The sequence below is a fragment of the Centroberyx gerrardi genome, chromosome 23, assembly GCF_048128805.1.
Source record: "Centroberyx gerrardi isolate f3 chromosome 23, fCenGer3.hap1.cur.20231027, whole genome shotgun sequence".
NCBI classification, from domain to species: domain Eukaryota; kingdom Metazoa; phylum Chordata; class Actinopteri; order Beryciformes; family Berycidae; genus Centroberyx; species Centroberyx gerrardi.
Genome location: NC_136019.1, coordinates 17,455,176 through 17,474,274, shown reverse-complemented (window position 1 = coordinate 17,474,274; position 19,099 = coordinate 17,455,176). Strand labels below are relative to the sequence as shown.

The 19,099-nt window shown below is 40.0% G+C and overlaps 5 protein-coding genes across 7 annotated transcripts in view; all 5 read right to left on the bottom strand.

Annotated features, from left to right (window-relative positions):
- Nucleotides 1-174: 174 nt before the first annotated feature.
- LOC139917634 (uncharacterized) overlaps nt 175-19,099 on the bottom strand; it is a 52,576-nt gene continuing 33,651 nt past the window's right edge. The window contains exon 6 of the mRNA XM_078281712.1: nt 175-290. The gene's annotated coding sequence lies outside the window, so the exon portion shown is untranslated. The remainder of the gene's footprint in view (nt 291-19,099) is intronic.
- LOC144537857 (uncharacterized) lies at nt 242-2,018 on the bottom strand. The gene is made up of 5 exons (XM_078281710.1): nt 1,923-2,018; nt 1,038-1,745; nt 780-902; nt 642-685; nt 242-468 (listed from the first exon to the last, which is right to left on the bottom strand). Exons 1-5 carry the CDS (start codon nt 1,975-1,977, stop codon nt 349-351), a joined length of 1,050 nt encoding a protein of 349 aa, XP_078137836.1. The 5' UTR covers nt 1,978-2,018; the 3' UTR covers nt 242-348.
- Nucleotides 4,889-6,649, bottom strand: LOC144543556 (uncharacterized). 2 transcript variants are annotated; one of them, XM_078291780.1, is made up of 5 exons: nt 6,590-6,649; nt 5,711-6,421; nt 5,433-5,558; nt 5,307-5,350; nt 4,889-5,171 (listed from the first exon to the last, which is right to left on the bottom strand). In XM_078291780.1, the coding sequence occupies exons 1-5, from the start codon at nt 6,630-6,632 to the stop codon at nt 5,055-5,057; spliced, it is 1,041 nt and encodes a 346-aa protein (XP_078147906.1). In that variant the 5' UTR covers nt 6,633-6,649; the 3' UTR covers nt 4,889-5,054. The 2 variants fall into 2 exon arrangements, with proteins under 2 accessions (XP_078147906.1, XP_078147907.1); XM_078291781.1 differs by lacking the exon at nt 5,433-5,558.
- LOC139910019 (uncharacterized) lies at nt 9,978-11,696 on the bottom strand. 2 transcript variants are annotated; one of them, XM_078281704.1, is made up of 6 exons: nt 11,615-11,696; nt 11,185-11,535; nt 11,008-11,088; nt 10,774-10,908; nt 10,626-10,675; nt 9,978-10,518 (listed from the first exon to the last, which is right to left on the bottom strand). In XM_078281704.1, the coding sequence occupies exons 1-6, from the start codon at nt 11,658-11,660 to the stop codon at nt 10,366-10,368; spliced, it is 816 nt and encodes a 271-aa protein (XP_078137830.1). In that variant the 5' UTR covers nt 11,661-11,696; the 3' UTR covers nt 9,978-10,365. The 2 variants fall into 2 exon arrangements, with proteins under 2 accessions (XP_078137830.1, XP_071753309.2); XM_071897208.2 differs by having other exon boundaries at nt 9,978-10,500.
- On the bottom strand, nt 14,791-17,178 carry LOC144543557 (uncharacterized). Its single transcript, XM_078291782.1, has 6 exons — nt 17,129-17,178; nt 16,601-16,936; nt 15,945-16,289; nt 15,340-15,480; nt 15,155-15,201; nt 14,791-15,069 (listed from the first exon to the last, which is right to left on the bottom strand). The coding sequence occupies exons 1-6, from the start codon at nt 17,169-17,171 to the stop codon at nt 14,944-14,946; spliced, it is 1,038 nt and encodes a 345-aa protein (XP_078147908.1). The 5' UTR covers nt 17,172-17,178; the 3' UTR covers nt 14,791-14,943.

Below are 19,099 nucleotides of genomic sequence, written 5' to 3'. Positions count from 1 at the left end.
AATTTTATAAAAGTTCAACACTGTTACACTGTGCATGGGTTTTCTCAATTGCTGTATATCAGCTTCCCTGATTAAAAAAAAGAGAATTTCAGCAGATATCAATCTTACAATGATGATAATAGTGTGAACATACAGGTGAATCACGTACCTGAGTCCTCTGAAAACATAATTGGATTATTGCAAGGCAATGCTTTACAGTCATCATATTTTGATGAAATCACTTTGACAAAACTATTCCCATTTCAGGAAAATCTACATTAACCTTATAAAGAGGCACTAATACAATTATGCTGTGTTATATAGAAACAAAGCCTGATCAATCACAGTACAGATGAAACATGCCCAGCTCTACTGCCTTATGCTGGAGTACACACATTCAGTCTTGGTGTTGTCCCTCTGTCTTTTTCTTGATCTGTTGGCCTTGTTTTCACTTAAAGCAGCGTAGTGGAGGTTGTCTGCATCTTGGTCCTACAAACAAAAACAAACAAGTTTGGGGAAGGTAAAAAAAAGTATAGATGGTAAATGACCATAATAATGTAACATATTCTACTTCAGAGCAATGCAACAGAAGCTGCACAGAAACATGCTATTGTTGTGTATATACGGTAATACAACAGTTGATGTAAATAGGAACTACTTACCGCTGCGTTCAGAGTAGAGGCTATTGCACTTCTTGGTTTAGAGGCTGGTTATGAAAAAATAGACAGAATGAAAAGCCCTCTTACTAAAATGCCTTGTACATTGAATGCACACTATCAAATACAAAGAATATTAGTTACCTGTGCATTGGCAGTTTCTCTTGTTCATCTTGTACACAGAGAAAGCCAGGATAACAATCAGGATAGTGGTGATTGCCAATGCTGCGCTGAAGAAATACACTAAGACAAGATAATCCACCCCATCTGCAGAGATCCAGACATTAGGACACATTGCAAAGTTTTCAGCTTTCTTCTCTGTTTATGTGAATCTGAAGTTTAGTGAGGGAGTAATCACAACTATTTGTGAGATGAGACAGCCTCTGTTAAAATGTGACTTACTTTCAATGTCCATCTTGGTCCCATTTCCAAACAGTATCTCCCCACATGAGACCACAGCACAGTAGTAGGTCCCAGCATCAGAAACATTCAGGCTCTTCATTGGGAAGTTGTAGACACAGGTCTGTGTTTGGGTCTTGGGTTTCCTCTCACACTGATCATTCCTGACTCCATGGGTGTAAATGATTGCTGGACGAGATTCTCCTGAGCTTCTGAACCAGTAAACACTGTGTTCTCCTTCACAGGTCCCAGTGTGTACTGTACAGTTCAGAGTCACAGAGTCTCCTGGCTGGATGGTCGCAGACGCTGGCTGATGGATGAAAGCTTGGATGTTGGAACCCGAACCCTTTACACTGAGAATAGCTCCCTCTGCAAATTCAAACTTAAAGGAATAGCTACTTGCGCAGAAATAAGTTGCTGAGTCTGAAAGCCGCAAATCTGAGATCTTCAAGTGATTCTTACCATTTCCAGTGTCCAGTATGAAGCGTGGATTGTCCTTGAATTCATCATGAAAACTGCCATTTTTATCGTACTTGTAGAAGGTAGACATGAGCTTTGGTCTCTGTCCCAGTGTTTGCTTATACCAGTAAAACTTAGCTGCAACATCACCTTCACAGAAGCATTGCAAAGTCACGTTGTCGCCAACATTAACTGATACGAGACCACTCTCTTGACGCACAGATGAGGATTGTTTCAGAGTTGTCATATGAACTGAAGTAAAAATAAAGACCAAGCAAATGTACAATTAATTTTATACCATGATCAGAAGTAAATCATAATGTACATACTGTATTGCAGAATACATAAAAAAATATTAGAAGCAATCATATGAAGATTGAACTTATAGTCTAAAGGATACCAAATGCAGCGCAAAAAGGCACAACTCACCTATCATCCCCAAGAATAGACATGTCAGATAAAAAGCAAACTTCGAAGGAGTCATCGTGTCACAATTTCTGTGTTGAAAGGAGAGAATCCCCGTACGTACTCTACTCTTCAGAGACAAGACTGTTTTTGATTGGTCCACCAGAACTGACATTGAATGTTGAAGACATGGTTACAGCCCCCTACATTGTTAACTTTGGTCCTTGAAAAGAGACACATGGATAGAGGTATCTGAACCACAATATGACACCTAACATTAGCTTTAAAATCAGTGAAACAGAAATTACCTATATAAATATTTGTATAAGATACAGTGGAGTCCAGTTATGCTCTGAATGCCAGCAAGGCAGCCCAATGTGTACAGCTTTCACAGACCATAACAGGCATGCAGGCATAATAATATCTGTCCAACTAGTAGTAACTGGTCAGCTTTGATGATTTGCTCAATACCTGTCAAGTAAACTTGGGATACAGCAATGGAAAAGATCACTTGCAATGAGTCTGCATTTAATCAGAAAATACACACCAAATTCAAATGCGGTTCCTATGATTTTAGGCAGTTCAATCCATACTTGAGAACATTAATGACTTTTCCAACGCTAGAATCCAGAGAACCAAGACTGAAACCTGTGATGTTGTGAAGAGACAAATTTTGAAGAAAAATTAAACACTGAACTTATGGTCTCATAGAATTCAACCCTGAAGCGAGCAGTGAACTTTTTAAACTGTAAACTTGCTACCTACCTCTTCACTTATTGTGGGACATGTATCCTTGAACAGGAGAAAGTTCTGGCAAAGAGAGACTGGTAACTGGCGACACTTCTCCACAGGTACGTTTATCTTAGCTAATAGCATTTATCTTTCCATTTGTCCTTCGTAGGCCTCCGTAGTGCAGTGGCTTTGCTGTGTTATTTACAACTGTGTTGCGGTTTCTGTCGCCCCCCTAGTGGTCAGAAAAATCGCTTAATGTGGCTTTAAATAGTACTATATAAATGGTTTATCTGTATCTCAAAAACTTTAAGTCCTAGAGCAACCAATATTTGGTGGATATGTTTCAAATCTACCCAAATACTGAACTGTAAGGTCTAGAATCAACATTTTTTCCCTCAGATTCCTTGGCTCAAGTCAAATCCATTGCAAATACGGGTTTTCATTTCTGCCGTGACAGTTTTTCTACCATTTCGGATTATATTTGTTCCTGTTTCCCCCACAAAGTTAATGCAGTGCATTTGCATACAGCATATATGGACTTCTTGCATTATGGCTATTACCCAGAGTTTTGATAATCCAAACCGTTTGGCTGTGGTGCACAAAGGAAGTTTATGGCAAAGACACGCAAATAGGAAGTCAGGCAGAATTCCTAAACGGTTGATGCTAGAGCAACCAAACTTAAGATACATATGGGATGGACCTCAAAGTGTGACAGGCCACATTTGGTAATGCTCCATAGCACCACTATCAGGCCAACCTTGCAACAGCAACTATTTGGTGACAGGACTGTCACCAAAATGTTTGATCATTGAGATGTAGAACTTTTCAAAAATGATGAATCATGCTTATATTGTCACTGTCAAAATTCCTCTTTAGGCCTGTACCCCACGAATGGCCGCTTGCGGCTACTTTTATTATTATTATTGTTGCTATTATAAGTAACCTGGAGAGGACATTTTTCATTGTTGGTTCTTTAGGTTGATTAGATACCTATAATTGATATGCTATGATGTGTTTAGTGTCAAGAGGAGCATGTGAGAGCACAAACACTTCTACTTCCTGCTTAAAACCACAGAGGCTGCTGTACTGTAAGAGATACAAAGCAGAGTATATGGGCAAAGGTCAATATAGGCCTCAGTGTAATGACTACTTAATTTCAGTGTTCATAGCAGAGACAGTTCAAAAACATGGATAGCTCTTTGCTTGGTTGGGTGTACAGTTTCTTATATAATAAGCAGTGGAGGAAATGACTAGGTACTTTAAATACTGAAATAAGTATTGAGTCTATCTTATGTTGATTGATGGATGTTATGTCCTGTTCACTGTGACTTGGTCCGCTTCTTGAAACCAGGAAAATTTCATATTGCAGCTCACAAACAGCTCTGATGATTGCCGAGCTCAACACAGTCACAAAATTTCATGAAATGAGCACAAACTCTGAAACACAGACGACATGTTGTGGAACTGAAACTTTGGTTAATGTTAGGCAACAAAAGCAATTTAATTATGATTAGGGTAGGTTTTTGGTCAAGGTTAATTAATAATACATAAGCTGAAAATGAAAACTTCACTCAGTAGAGTACTTCTTTACATGAATTGGGAACTGAACTTGGGTCGTTGGAGATGAAGGTAAATGTATCTGCGCATCCGCCTCCCGGACCTCCACACCCTTACTTTCACTATTTCAATGTCAAACTACTTCCTGTTTCTAGTCATGTCTCCTCCTTTCCTGGTGGTGATGCGTTTCTCTCACTTTTTGTGTATGGAGCATGTTATTTGTATTTTAAGACATCATAAGATTGTACTTTATTGATCCCCTAGGGGAAATTCATCATGCTCATTTAACAACATTTCGTGAGACCAGGCTGGTTGAACTGCAAGACGATGTGGGCTTGATGCTACAGGCCAGTCTTCCTGTGTAAAAGCTCTGCAAGGACTTCAGTTTCCAGCAATGGAAACTCGCTCACTGTAGTTCACACCACCTTCACCACAGGAGTGAGAACACAAGTTAAAGGCTGAGACTTGGTTAGTTTGAAAGGTGCAACCTGTGCTGACATTTCTGGTTAGAAGAAGGTATTAATAGACCCTTGTGAGTCTTAGGGGATTTTTATGACCATGCTTTGCCTATGTTTAGATCCAATCACATACTGTATATAATGAAATACTGTTTCTTGTGGCTTTGGCACTCACTCACAGAACTTACTTAATAGGCAACGACTGAAAACACATTGCACTCAAAAGTTTCATTGAACCATTTATTAAGCATTATTTTACACAGCACATTTTTGGTCTTCTTATTTTGTGTTGTTCGGCCCTTTCTGTTTCATGGCCCTTTTGAAGCTTGCACCGGCTAAACTATTGAGTAAACAAAGCTTACTAGTTAAAATAGGTAAACAGAAGGGTTAAGTGCTACTGTACTCATTTCTACTTTTTAATTCCAGAGTACACACAGACACTCTCTGTGCTGTCCCTTTGCCTTATTACTGTGCTCTTCCTGTTCAGACTTAGAGCAGCATAATGGAGATTGTCTGCATCTTGGCCCTGGTAAGAACAAAGCAACAATGGAAAGTAATGTGAGAATAAAGCAAATGGAGAAACAATGTGCATATGAAGAGCTGCAATCAATTGGTGATGCAGGCCTGAATTGGATTTTTTTAATGTAGTAACTTGACCCACCACAGCATCAAAGGCTGCAGAACATCTTGGACGAGCGATTGCCCCTGCAAATCAAAACACGTAAACAATTGAGCTGGTTAAATACATACAAAAAAAAATGACTCTGATTCGGGGGATCTCACTTACCTTTGCACACAGAGCATGATTTCTTGTTCAAGTTGTACATGATGTAAGCTAAGACAAAGATCAAAATAAATGAAACAGCCAGTGCCACACCCAGGCAATTCACCAGGAGAGAGACTGTGGTCGAATCTGCCAAGAGAAATAATATCTCACATTGCCTTTTGTATTTTCTATACATGCCTTTTGCAGATATAAAAAATATGCTGACTAATTCAAGGGTTAATTTATCATGTGTTCAGGATAGAAGAAAAGATGATATGATGATTTATGTTATCACATACCCACAATGTCCACTCTTGTTCCATTTCCAAACACAATCTCCCCACATGAGGCCAGAGCACAGTAGTACATCCCAGCATCAGAGGAGCTCAGATTCTTCATAGGGAGGTTAAAAGTGCAACTTTGCATGGGAGATTCTGCTCGGGATGCTTGGGCGAGGTCTTTGCACTGGTCAACATAGGGATAAATGATTCCAGGCTGAGATCCACCATGTCTGAGCCAGTAGACGCTGTGCTCTCCTGCACATGGCTCAGCGTATATTGTACAGTTCAAATTCACAGAGTCCCCCTGCTGGACTAGCTCAGACCCTGGCTGTTTGACCACAGCTTGGATCTTGGACACTGAAGTTTTGACATGAAGAAAAGCTCCTTGTCCAAATTCAATTGAGTTGAATTCTAAGAACGCACAGTAATATGTTGCTGAATCTGACGTGATAAGGTTTTTGATTGTGAGATGGTTTATTCCTTCTCCAGTTTGTACAAAGAAACGTGAAGTTTCTTTAAACTTAAGGTTAATTTCAGCTTCAGCGCTATGCATCATCGATGTGGATATGATGTGAGGTTTGTCTCCCAAGGTTTGCTGGTACCAGGAGAGGAAAGTTGCACCAGAATCTTGATAGGAGCATCGCAAAGTCACACTGTCCCCAACTTGTGCTCTTATGACCCCACTGTCCTGTATTATAACTGAGGAATTCTTAACAGCTGGTACCTGACCTAGATTAAGATAAAAATTATATGAATTACACACAGTAAAGAGAACATAATGTTGTTCACAGTTTAAAACAGTTTTCAAAACCACAACATCCCTGGCACTCAAAATGGTATTCACCCACACAGAAACAGTAAAAAAAAAAGAAAAAGAAAAAAGTGTAAAATACTCACATATTTCACTGAGAAATACAAGTATGATGCAAAGTGGCATCATCTCTGAAGCTCTACAGTCTGTGCCTTGAGGGGAAAGAGTTTATGGACGCACACAACTCTTAAAAGGAGACGGAGGCTGTTTGTGATTGGCTAAGCTGACTGGTTTGTCAGACTAGGGATTCGTTCAGTTCCAAAAGGTCAGTGCCTGAGGTGATCAGAGGTGTACCGGGGGTAGACTGAGTTTTCTTGGTTATATCATAGTTGGTACTAAGTACACCAGAGGACCAGTAGGTGTAATATTTTCAACAACATGCATCGCTGATTTACTGGAAGAAAATGCATGCAAGCCCATTTGATGCACGTTAGTGTCTGTACTTCACAATATGCACTATGCTTAAGGGTGATTTTTCCGTTTGGGAAAAATAGGCAATATGGTGGAGTATCTTCCCAGTATCTTTGTGCAATGAGAATACATACTGTATTCTTCAGTCATGACCTATGTCATTCTCACATTTGTCTTTTTTAGATTTAGGTGTGCTTATATGCCCAATTACTTGTCTACTTGTCTATTTGTTGTCTGGAATTGTGTGTCTATGGGCTACTTTTTCTGTGTGTGTGCGTGTGTGTGTGTGTGTGTGTGTGTGTGTGTGTGTGTGTGTGTGTGTGTGTGTGTGTGTGTGAGAGAGAGAGAGAGAATGAAAGAAATAAAGAAAGAAACAATGAAAGAAAGAAAGAAAGAAAGAAAGAAGGAGGAAGTCTGAGAGAGAAAGCAGGTAGGAAACAATACTATTATTCAAAGGGCTCTGAAGCCGGGGGATCTGGTCTTGTATGTTTTGTCAGTAGTCCACAACAGTGCCTTGTAGTAGAGCAGACAACGGCATCTACCAACTGTTTGTTAGTGGGTTGATAAGAGGCAGTTTTGGGTGGTTGGCCCGTTGGTCAACTTAAATGATGAGAACATAGACATCAAAATCATCCATGTGTCCCTGATAGATTTTGTTCCAGTGCTCCATGGAAACACTTTAGAATGCTGAGTGAGTGTAAGTGAGTAGCAATATCCAAGGCAAGCCTTTTAGTAATAGAATGTTGTTAGATTTTTTTATCGCCTGCAGACCTTTAAATTTTAACAAAGAAATATTAACATAATATAGTCAATTTATATATATATATTTTTTGAACTATTTCAGGTGAGCAACCACATATTTGTCTGTTGTGCAGTGATTTTTAGCTGTACAAAGTCTCCCTTCACCCACCACCTTCACTTCTTTTGTGAAGAGCTGCTGCAGTCCCTGCTTTTCAAAACTATGTTATTTTTGTTTCATATTTCCCCATCTCCTACACAAAAATGCCAGAATTTGCTGTATATCACTTAAGATTACTCACCATTTAATTTTGGAGGTGCTACAAGTTCTCAATTTCTCAGTTTTGAGTTATTGCTAATCACCTAGCATCACTCAGCAGTGAACGATCTACCACGGACACATGGATGAGTCTATCATGTATGATAGAGAGGCACCAGGTAATGAAATAAGAACTGAGGAGAAAGGGTAGGAATGTTGTCAAATGTCAAATTATGTTGGAATACAGGAAGTGACCTAGTCTCTTAGCAGCCTATTCTGATACATTTTCCTTACCGGCAGGATGGGCTACACTAGGCTTTCCCACATTTATACAGGTAGTACACTATTCTGATACATTTTCAGTTTTTGAAAATGTGGATATTTTCCACTTCAATCACTGTGACTTTGTGACGTATCTTGGATAATAATCGTGGGTGGAGGTTCTTTCCTCTAACCGCTGACTTGAGAATTTGGTATAAATTTTCAGAAAGTGCAGGAGCAGTTTGTGGCGCGGAGGAATGTAGCCAATCTCATCTGTCCTTACTGTCTATGAGCCAATCTCATCTGATCATGCAGGGAAAAATACTGTCTGCCAACAGATGTGTTCAGAATGTTAACTTTGCTCAGACTGAGTCTTGCTGTATGTTAAATGACCATTTAAACTGTGGTGTGAGATTTGTTTGTGGAGCTTGAGAGCGTGAGATGGAGCCTGAACGAGTGTGTCTCATGCCAGATGCGTTAGTATTGGCAACTCAGTGTTGGAGGGGGTTGCGGATGTGTCTGTTTAGCATAAAGCACTCATGGTCCTTGACTGTAACGCACGTGGTTTAGAGCTTACTGTAGGCCTGTGTGTGTGCGCACGTCCGCGTGTGTGCTTGTGCATGGGTGTGTATGTGCTAGAGTGAGATAGAGAGAACGAGAGACAGTGAAGAAGTCGAATGGTGGTGGTGGCAGATTTGGCTCCTTAAACTACATACTGTACATAATTTCCCATTACATTTCGCTCAGCCTTGCCCTGATAGACATGATAGCACTGGTAACTCATGCAGTACACCTTTACAAAGCACAACCATGCCACCCCATGTGAACCAAATACATCTTTTGATCTTTGTGGTCTTCATGTACGTTCTTTAACAACATTGTGGTATGAGCTACATGGTTGTTGACTCGCTACAGATGAGGTGTTACTGACCAAGAAGCTTCACTTGAAGCCGTACTTCCTGAGTAGCACGAAGTGACAGTGGGACGGCCTAACGGTTTTCTGGCGTGAGTTTGCTAAAATGGATGAACTGCAGTAGATCCTCCCCTTCACCTCTTATGAGAATGAGTCAGACCACATGGACAAAAAATAAACAGAGGAAGCAACATGTTACAAAAGGCTTTACTTTTCTTAAATCACACATCACAGACACAAACAGCCATGGCATTGCATCATAATTGCATTGTTGAGAAGCTTTGATTTTCTATGGTTTTAGAACATTAAGAGTGTGGCTGCTTGTTAAACAGTGTCTCACATTTTCAAACAGCCTAGCCTGATCTACCTTGAAGTAGTAAGGTAGGTTTTTTTTAGTCTTGGCAACATCTTTGTTGCTCAGCGCTCATTGCGGTGGTGTTTCTGCACTGCTCTTCCCAGAGATCACCTGTCAATCAAACAGTGTGTCCAGTACTGTACTTTCCTTGGATTTTCTGCTGATGAAGTTGGAGTTTCTGTCTTTTCTTTCTCTGTTCAGCCATGGTGTTTTTCGCTGCTCTTGCTAATGCTGCATTCCATTCAAAGTCAGAGGTCTGAAGTTCCCAGTTGAAATTTCTGATCTCCATGTATTCCAGTCGTCCAACTCGGAAAAAACCAAGGAAGTAACATGAATGCCCTCTAATTAAAAAAAAAAACTGTTCCCAAGCAACAGCTAGTGCTAAGTCCATTATATTTGGCAACATTAGGTGGCTAGTTAGCAACTGTTAAGTGCAACTTTACATTTTACTTTGTTTAACCATTTACCACATGGGTGTTTTAATAGATTTAAGGCCATGGAATGCTGACAATTGCACTTAATCTTATTTTGAGGATCATAAACAAGCTAAAAGTAATGCTGGGTAGCATTTACAGTGGCATCAGATAACTGCATTTTGGAAAGTTTCTGACTTGAAGGGCCATTCCAATGCATTTTTCTGAAATTTCCAACCTCTGACTTTGAATGGACCACCTACCCAGCACCAGGTGTTTGGAAAAGCAAATGCAGCAAATGCAAAAGCTTTCACAAACTGGGTGTAGGTTGTCACCATTGTGTTATATTTGTGTTATATCAATCTACGATAGAGGGTAACAAAACGGAAATTTATTAATATGAAAATGTCACAGATTGTTACTTTAAACAGATATTTACTTGGAAGGTCTGCACCCAGACAATAGGCTACATGTCTTCAACACAAGGCCTGATCTTGAGAGGTTTGAAATGTTTAAACAGAGTTCTGACACCTGACTTGAGAGTAGACAATCTCTGGCTCCCTGCTGGTCCACGGCCTCCTGCCCCTGTTCCTGGCATCCGCTATGTCCAGAGCAGCATAATGGAGGTCATGTGCTGCATCCTGGTCCTGAAGACACAGTACAGACTACACCATTCATCAACATATCTATTTGTGTTCTAATCACATGTCACATGCCATGGAACCAAGTATACTCAGTGCCTCTGACTGATGAAAGTTGCATTTCTTTTTACCTTGTTGCAAGATCTGGAGCTTGCAGAAGCTCTCTGCTTAGCAGTCATACCTTGTGAACAAACACATGCCAGAGTTACAGTATTGCCATTAATATTATAGTAATAACAACCTTACAATATTAATATGAACAAAATACTAATCACCCACCTCTGCTCTGTTGACATCCCCTGGTCGTGAGGTTGAAAATTACACAAACCAGGACAAGTGTGAGTGCGACACACACAGCTGCTGTTATCCCCAAGCTGTATACAAGAATAGTTCTGTCGCATGGAAGGTTGCAACCTAGAAAAATGAATGTGATTTGGTTAAAGGCCTTAGAAGGCTTATGAAATGTAACTGAAGAATGATATGCAGTAAAAACAAGAAAAAAAGAAACCTTACCGGCAGTATAATTCAGGGTCATAGGCACTTCTGTGTGGACTGGCAGGGCAGGTGGCTGAGTTTGATTCCTCAATTTAGAACCTTTAAAAAGGTAAAAACAAAATCAAATGGCTGAATGGTCAACAATATCATAAATTATGTTTTTCTTCATCATTTATATGTTTAAATATATTTTACTTTTAGCAGATATAGGCGTTCCGGGTCCAAACCACATGTGATTGCAGACTCCTGTACCACAGTAGTATATCCCATTATCTTCAGTTTTAATAGACGATATCTTAAGGTGGAATCCTTTATCCGACAAGATCTTGAAACGTCCATCCATGAATTCTTCATTATACTGAGGTATCTGATTTCTAACTGATGCTATCACCTTGAACTGTTTATCTGCAGTGAGCTTAAACCAGGTGTGGTACGGTGCCTTTTTGTCAATTTGACACTCTAATATCACGTCTTCTCCCAGCTCAGTGGATTGGGCCGCTACTGCCGAGGTTATCATTATTCCAGCAGCCAAACCAACAGCAAAATCTAGAATATGAAAGTGAAAACATGGTTATTTTATTATAGTTTACTATGCACACTGCTGGTCACAACTGTGTTTACTTACAAAGGATTAGAATGGCACAGGGTTTCATCATCTTGGCAGCCTCCATGGTGAGAAATGTATGTCAACTGAACCTTCAAGAGTGTCTAGAGGAGCTTCAGGTGAAGTTATCATTGGTGCCATCTGATTTGATCATCAGATACGACTCTCTGGGCCTGTGATTGGCTGCGCAACAGGCTACAATGACATGTTGGTACAATAAAAACCTTCATCTTTGCTTGTTTGACAAATGTGACTCACTGTTGTGCATTAGCCTGTAGCATTTCACCGTAGTTAATGTCGCCATTGATTCACGCTGAAAGGTGTTATTTTGTATTATCACTGTCTCTGCTGTATCACAACCTGCATTAATGCACACATAGTAGGTGCACAGGAGGCAGTGTTATTACAGAGTTTTGTTTAATAATAATCATACTGCAGCCATTTTGTTGAATAGTTCACACACACATGCAGTGGAAACGAATAAGCATATTCTGCCATCAAACAAATTTTTACTAAAGACTCCATAAAAGAAAAATGATATTTTGGATTTTATTTACATGGAGATGAGTTCTTTTCTTTTTTTGTCTCAGCTGATTTCCTTAAATGGGCGAGAAGTAATATTTTTACTGGCCCATAGCACAAAATGACCATAATATATCTGCAGGGGTTGATAGAGTTATTGATCAATACCAATGACTCAACAATTACTTGACCAGGTGCTGAGATTTCTGGCGTTCAAAACTCACTTTCTAGCCCGATTCAAGTATTTTGCATGGTGACATATTACCTCTTCACTAGATGTTTCTGTTGGATCTCTGCTCTAATTAGAAAGCCTACTCCTCTCTATTGTGAAAATGTGACTTTATTGTTTGTGTCACAGAGGCAGGAGGGGTTTCCTACTTGTTGCAGATAGAGAACGACAGAGGTCATCAATTACTTAATGGCCCTTTAACCAGGAGGCCAAACAAGATGTTGAAACATTAAGTAAGCTCTGGCATCTGTTTCATCAGGTCTTTAAACAGGTGGTTGCTGGCGCTGGTTCTCACAGTGAGGGCCGCAACAGTGCAGTGGAGATCCTCTGTGTCTTGGTCTTGGTGTAAAGTACAGTCAGTCAGGGAAACAAATCTATGGGGGAAATTCACTTTGCCATTACACTTGACTAAATGACACATCCATAAACTGCCATTAGTCAACTTTTCACTAGTCACATTTGCTGTTGTGTTTCCTACTGCGCTGTGGGCATCGAGAGGTAAATTCAGGTCAGTCATGGGTGAGATGCTTCACTCCTCTACACTCGTGTGCTATTACACAAAGAGAAAAAATACTTTGCCTTTGAAGCTTAGCTTGTACATCTCAACGGCTGTTGTCTGCTGTCTGATGCACTTTGCTGTTTGAACTTTATACTGGGTGATGATTGCTTAAGTTTCTTCTTAATCATATTTGCATGTGTATGCCTCTTGTTTCAATATGTTTCTTTTGCATTCATTGTATTCTCTAGAATAGCTTAAAAACATCTCTCTGAGTGGGTGGCTGGTGCTACGAGTGTCACAACGAGAAATATACTCTTGGATACATCAAAGACTTTTCAAAAGTATATTTCAGAAGCAAGAGCATACATGGAATGACCCTTCAAAGAGTGTTTTATGTGAATAAAACCATGTCGTAACGGAGCCAAGAGAGAGTGATGACGGGCCTCCCATGACATCGCTGTAACAGAGCTCCTCCTCCTTCCTCTTCTATACCTGGTGTGGCGTCTTTTGATAAATGATAAATCGAGTCGATGACAATTTATCACAATCTTTTGGTTCAGTTTTGAAATTGTAAGTGCGACATCCTTATATTGTGTTCTGACCCGTTCACAATACACGTATAAAATATATATGGTATCAAAATGTACATCAGAATCAGTTGTGAAAGCGGAGTGTGGTTGTGAAGCAACAGGAGCAAACAAACAAGAAACCAGCAGTGCAAATAAACCACATAGACATCCTGTTATAAGGAGGGCAGGGAGAGAGAAAAAAGGCGAGAAACCACTTGGGTTGTGCTGAAGGCTCTGAGAGGGCTTGACCAGAGCGAGAACGTAGATGCGACCTGTTTTTTTTTTTTCTTTTCTTCTTTTTAGTCAGTAGGCAGCAATACCTGCAAACAAATGACTGTGTGGGTGAGTGGCTGAAAGAGAAAAACTACCTTCCAACAAACATTTTCACGACTTAAACCCCGTGTTGAAGCCCAGGTCTAAACTGCAGCCTTTTGTAGCCGTCGTTTTATTCTTCGTGAAGTCTGCACCAAGCAAAGAGAGGGAAGGGGAGAGAGAGAATGAGAGAGAGAGAGAGAGTCTTGTGTTGTGTTAAAGGCAAGCTAAAGGATAGAAGCCGTAGACCACAACAGTACCTGCACACAGATCACTGTGTGGGTGGATGCTTTGGCATGGTGTGAACAAACAGGACACACCTCAGAAGTGTCTGTCTTTGTTGCTAAAAATGTTTGTGTGTTCGTTTGCTAAAAATAGCTGGTGTTTTCACATCGCTTATCTTTCCGACGTCAACAGTCTGGTGGTCTCACCAACCTACGAGTTTCGTTGTGTGATGGTGAGCAAAAACAATTTCTCATTCGTTTTACGATGACACATTACAAGAATCCTCACGTAGTCCATGATGTCTAGGTGGGCTACTGCTCTCTATTGAATGAAAGGTGAACTGCAACATTACTGCATTTAACACAGAGTCTAACCACAGTCAGGGTTTTAGAGGAGGGTAACGCCACCTAAACTCATTTTACACACCTTTTTATTATTTGCATAAGAGTTTCCATCCTTTTTAGGCTGACATAAATCTTCATGAATTTATAAATCATAGTAATCATCATAGAAAGTATACCAAACTTATGTAAGTTATGAGGATAGGGTCTTCTAGAAAAAACAGAAAAAAAAATAGAAAAAAAACATGTGCTTTTCTGAATATATATATGTTTTGATATTAATGTTTGCTTGCCTTATGATGATCACCAACTGGAGGTCATAGTTTACCTAGCTTTTATTTACCACAACATCACTGACCACAGTGAGATGTGAACTGTGAGAAATCCATATCAGGACAAATGTGAGTTAATGACATGATGTCTATTTATTCTTTATTTAGTCCAGAAAAACAGTTAATCCATTCAATTTTTGTTTGGAAAACTGTCTGTCTTTAGAAAAATGTACTGTACATTATATGCAGGACTTAAGACTACTGAATGCCGTGACATAGAAAAGTTGATCTAGTTAAGATTATTGATAATAATTAAGATGCCAGGGGTCAAAAACAGAGCGGGGAAAGAGGGGGGGTTGGGTGGGGGTTTAAGGGAAAATGTCAGTCCCGGTCTGACTGTCTCAGTCCAGAGTAGACGGTCTCCTCCTCTGTGCTTTTCTGTCTCCTGGCCTTGGCTTTCTTTTTGAAGTCCAGAGCCACATATTGCAAAGCACCAGAGTCCTCATACTGTGGGAAACAGGAGGACAAAATTATTAGTGGATGATAAAGTTATTAGAACTTGTTACGTCAGGAGAATATTAGAATATTCTACCTGAAGGTCAGCGGTGGATTCCGGGGCACTCGGCTGGGGTTGCAGCCCTTTAAAAAAATCAAATATCATCATAACCTTCCAGTCATCAGTGTCAACCTCATCATCAGCACCATCATGATCATTGTCACTGACATCATCCTCATCAAAACAACTGAGAGACTTATTCTCTGATAAACATTGGTTACCTCGACACAGAAGACAACTTCTCCTGGTCATTTTGTAGAGGATGCAGGCCAGGATGACGATCCCGATAAAAGACACAATCAGCGCTGCAACCAGGCAATATATCAAGACGGGCAAAGCATCAAGATGTCCACTCTGTTGCCCTGCGGAAATACAGCGAGCGATCGAGCGTGTTTAAAGATGTTTCTGTGATATTAGCAGTGCATATCACCTTCTAACTAATGCAAAAACATAAAGACATACAGTTTTAAAGTAATTTGTATTATGAACAAAGCATCACATGGTCAAGCACCTCAGAATTATTACATATCTCTGATTATTGGTTAGGTCTCTTAGGTCCTCAAGTCACTAGCTAAAGCTAAAGGGTGATTGTGTATTTGCTATTGCTGCCCCTAAACTATGGACACAGAATCTAACCACAGGGATGATTTTACTATGTTCTTCTGTTTTACTATCCATGTTTCACTATTCTACTGTTTTTTGTGTTCTTATTTTAGTATCATTGTGAAGCACTTTGTAACCACAGTTTAGACAGATGCTAAAGTTGTAATTTTTTATTTGAAATCAAAAGTAACTTTTGCACAAATTCAAATAAAGTGTTACACACCTCTAACATCCAGCCTCGTTCCGTCCCCAAGCAGCATCTCTCCACATGAAGCCACGGCACAGTAGTAGGTCCCGGCATCAGACAGGCTGACGTTCCTTCTTGGCAAGCTGTACACACAGCTCTGCGCAGGAGACTCAAAGCTCTTGTCACACTGACCGTTCCTGCCTCTGTGGGTGTGGGTGTACATGATTCCCAGGTGGGAATCTTCTGAATCGTGTCTGAACCAGTACACACTGTGTTCTCCATCACTGGTCCCATTGTGCACCGTACAGTTCAGAGTCACAGAGTCTCCTGGCCGGACGGACTCAGACACCGGCTGCTGGAGGAAAGACCTGCGACTGGACTCTGACAGAAATTAGATATTAGAAAGGGTTATGAAAGAGAAAGTGTGACAAAATCAAAGGGGGAAAAAAAAAGTCCATGCGTTCTTAAAAATTGTTAACACATTTGTGGGTTTAGTTTGGGACAAAACACATTTGCACTGCTTTTCAACACAAAATTAAGTTGATAACAGCACATTAACATAATATGTTGTTATGTTGTTTGTCTCGGTTTGTCCCAAACAGAGACAGAGATACACAGATATGTTGAAAATTGTAAATCCTTTTTAAAAGTATGCAAAAGCTATGAGGAAAAGCAGGAAAAAAGCCTTATACCTTTGATAACCAAAAATGTTCCATTGTCGAATTCGATCACAGTAATACTGGTTCTTCCACAGTAGTACATGGCTGAATCAGACGGCTGAACATTCAAAATGTTCAGATCATAGAGCCCTGCTTCTGTTTCCACTGAAAATCGGAGGTTGTCTTTAAAAGGGGGCTTAAAGACATTGGATTTGGACGAATGCGTGTAGTAATATGATATCAATTGAGGTTTTTCCCCTGCAGCTTGCTTGTACCATGACAAATAAGTGTCGCTGGATGGATGGAGACATGGTAAAGTCACATTGTCTCCGAGGTTGGCGTAGAGAAGAGACTGTGATTTAGCACCATCTGAAAACACAGATTAGGATAAATTAAAGACTGTTTGTACCTGTAAGACTGTAAACCCCAATATCATATTACACATTTAAATTAGTTCAGAAAAGCTTTCCTCAGCTTTTGCAACCACAACTTTAAAGTACCTCAGTAAGAGTTAAGATGACCATAATGCATTTTCATCATGATAAAGACCCAGTGACTTACAGGCTCGAAGGAGAGGAACCAAGAGCAGATACAACCTGAACATCCTCCACTCTCCCAGTGTAATGACAGCTTCAGCAAGGGGCCGAGCACTAAAATAACATCATCAGCGGAAAAAGCATTTTTAGTAGCACATATCGGTAGGCGTCAATGCTTGTACAAAAGGAAGTGAGACACTCTGATTTCATACCTTACACTGAGATTTGCTTAGACTATCAGGTTCTCTGTAACTTCAGATTTAGGTCCGTGCCTGAAAAATGTACATTTCCTAGTCTGAACAACTATTTTCTTAGGCACCTGGTTTTCTGTTGACTAGAGATAAGAAAAATAATACTAGCTTATTGTTGCAATAGTTGTTTAAAGTGTTGAGGTTTTTTTTTTTTTTTTTTTCAGTATTCAGTATTTCTACAATACATGCTGAAGATCCCATAGCAGTACGGTGGCCTTTTTAGGACATCATCTTTGGCACACTTTGGTGTGTTTTTTTCAGGCTTAGCTGTACTTATGCTAATTTAGCTGTGGCCATTTTTATCTGTCAGTCTCAGGTATACTTTTTCAGGTTTAGCTGTACTTTGTCAAACTCAAACAGAGTTTGTCAGACTTAGTTGTAGTTGTACTTTTCAAGGGGAAAATATGCAACTAAACAGATTTCTTGGCTTTGCAAATGTAGCAGCTATACTGAGTCAACCACATTAAATATACAATCTTTATTGTCTTCCCTTTCGATGTCACAGTCAGTTTATACCAAACGCTCCAAAATTTCTTGTGCTGTGTTTCACCACCATCTGCTGTCGGTCTATTGATCACCTTGAAAGGCTCCAAAGCCGGAAACCAACGCGTCATCTGCACTTTGGCATCTTTCATGCAGTGGAGCCACTTCAACTTGTGTGATTGGAACAGATTGGCTGCTTGCATCACATTCAAAACCCTGGAGCTGGTGCACAAGGCTGCTAAGGGAGCCACACCCTCACACATCCAGGTCATGGTGCAGCCCTACACACCAGCCCGTCTTCCTGCTCAAAACAATACTCTGCTGCCAGAATTTCCCACTCCAGTCAGGACTCTTTCCTCAATGGGGGCATTTGATTTGTTGTTTGTATTCCCTTTTCAGAGATCATATCATTCTGTTTTTCCTGTTTTGCTCGCATTCCTTCTCTCCTCTCCTGTTCTTTTCTCCCATTCTTTTCCTTTGTCTCTTTTCCTCTTTTCTCCTCCCCTACTCCCTGCTGAGTCCCTGAATATTCATTCTCTTATCTAATGTCTTATACCTGTTTGTGTGTGCATGCATGCGTGTGCATGTGTTTGTCTGTATTAGCTCTGGGCAAGCAAATCTCTTTCCAAATGATGAGGTAGGGGGTTACAGATGCACAGACTTGGCAACTCAGCCCAAAAGGCACCAGTATCCCTTCATTAGCTGCATCAAATATAGGTTTTGCACACACGTAAACACATACACACACACACACATACACATACACACCGACCACCATCTAACAAATGGATTATATCATTTTATGATGCAGTTATAATGCATTCATAATGTTCACATAATGTGCTCATGATGCCTTATAATGCCTTAAAGTAAAGTTATAAATCAATCAGTTGTTGTCCAAACACAAACTAAGCATTGGATTAGTATATGGAATCTGTCATGAAAAAGTTGTATTGGTGCATCGTCAAATCATAGTTGGGTAGTATCATGTTATAATAACAATACTGTTATATTACAGTAATATTAAAAAATATATATTTCTGTTACCTTTGTTATCCACACCCTGTAAATATACAAACACAAAAAGACACACAAAAAATATGCACACATGGAGTCATAAGGCGACCAATAATCAAGTGTGTGTGTGTTTGTGTGTGTGAGAGAGAGAGAGAGAGAGAGAGAGAGAGAGAGAGAGAGAGAGAGAGAGAGAGAGAGAGATATGTTGGATCAAACCATTTTATATTGCTGTACTGTTGATGTGG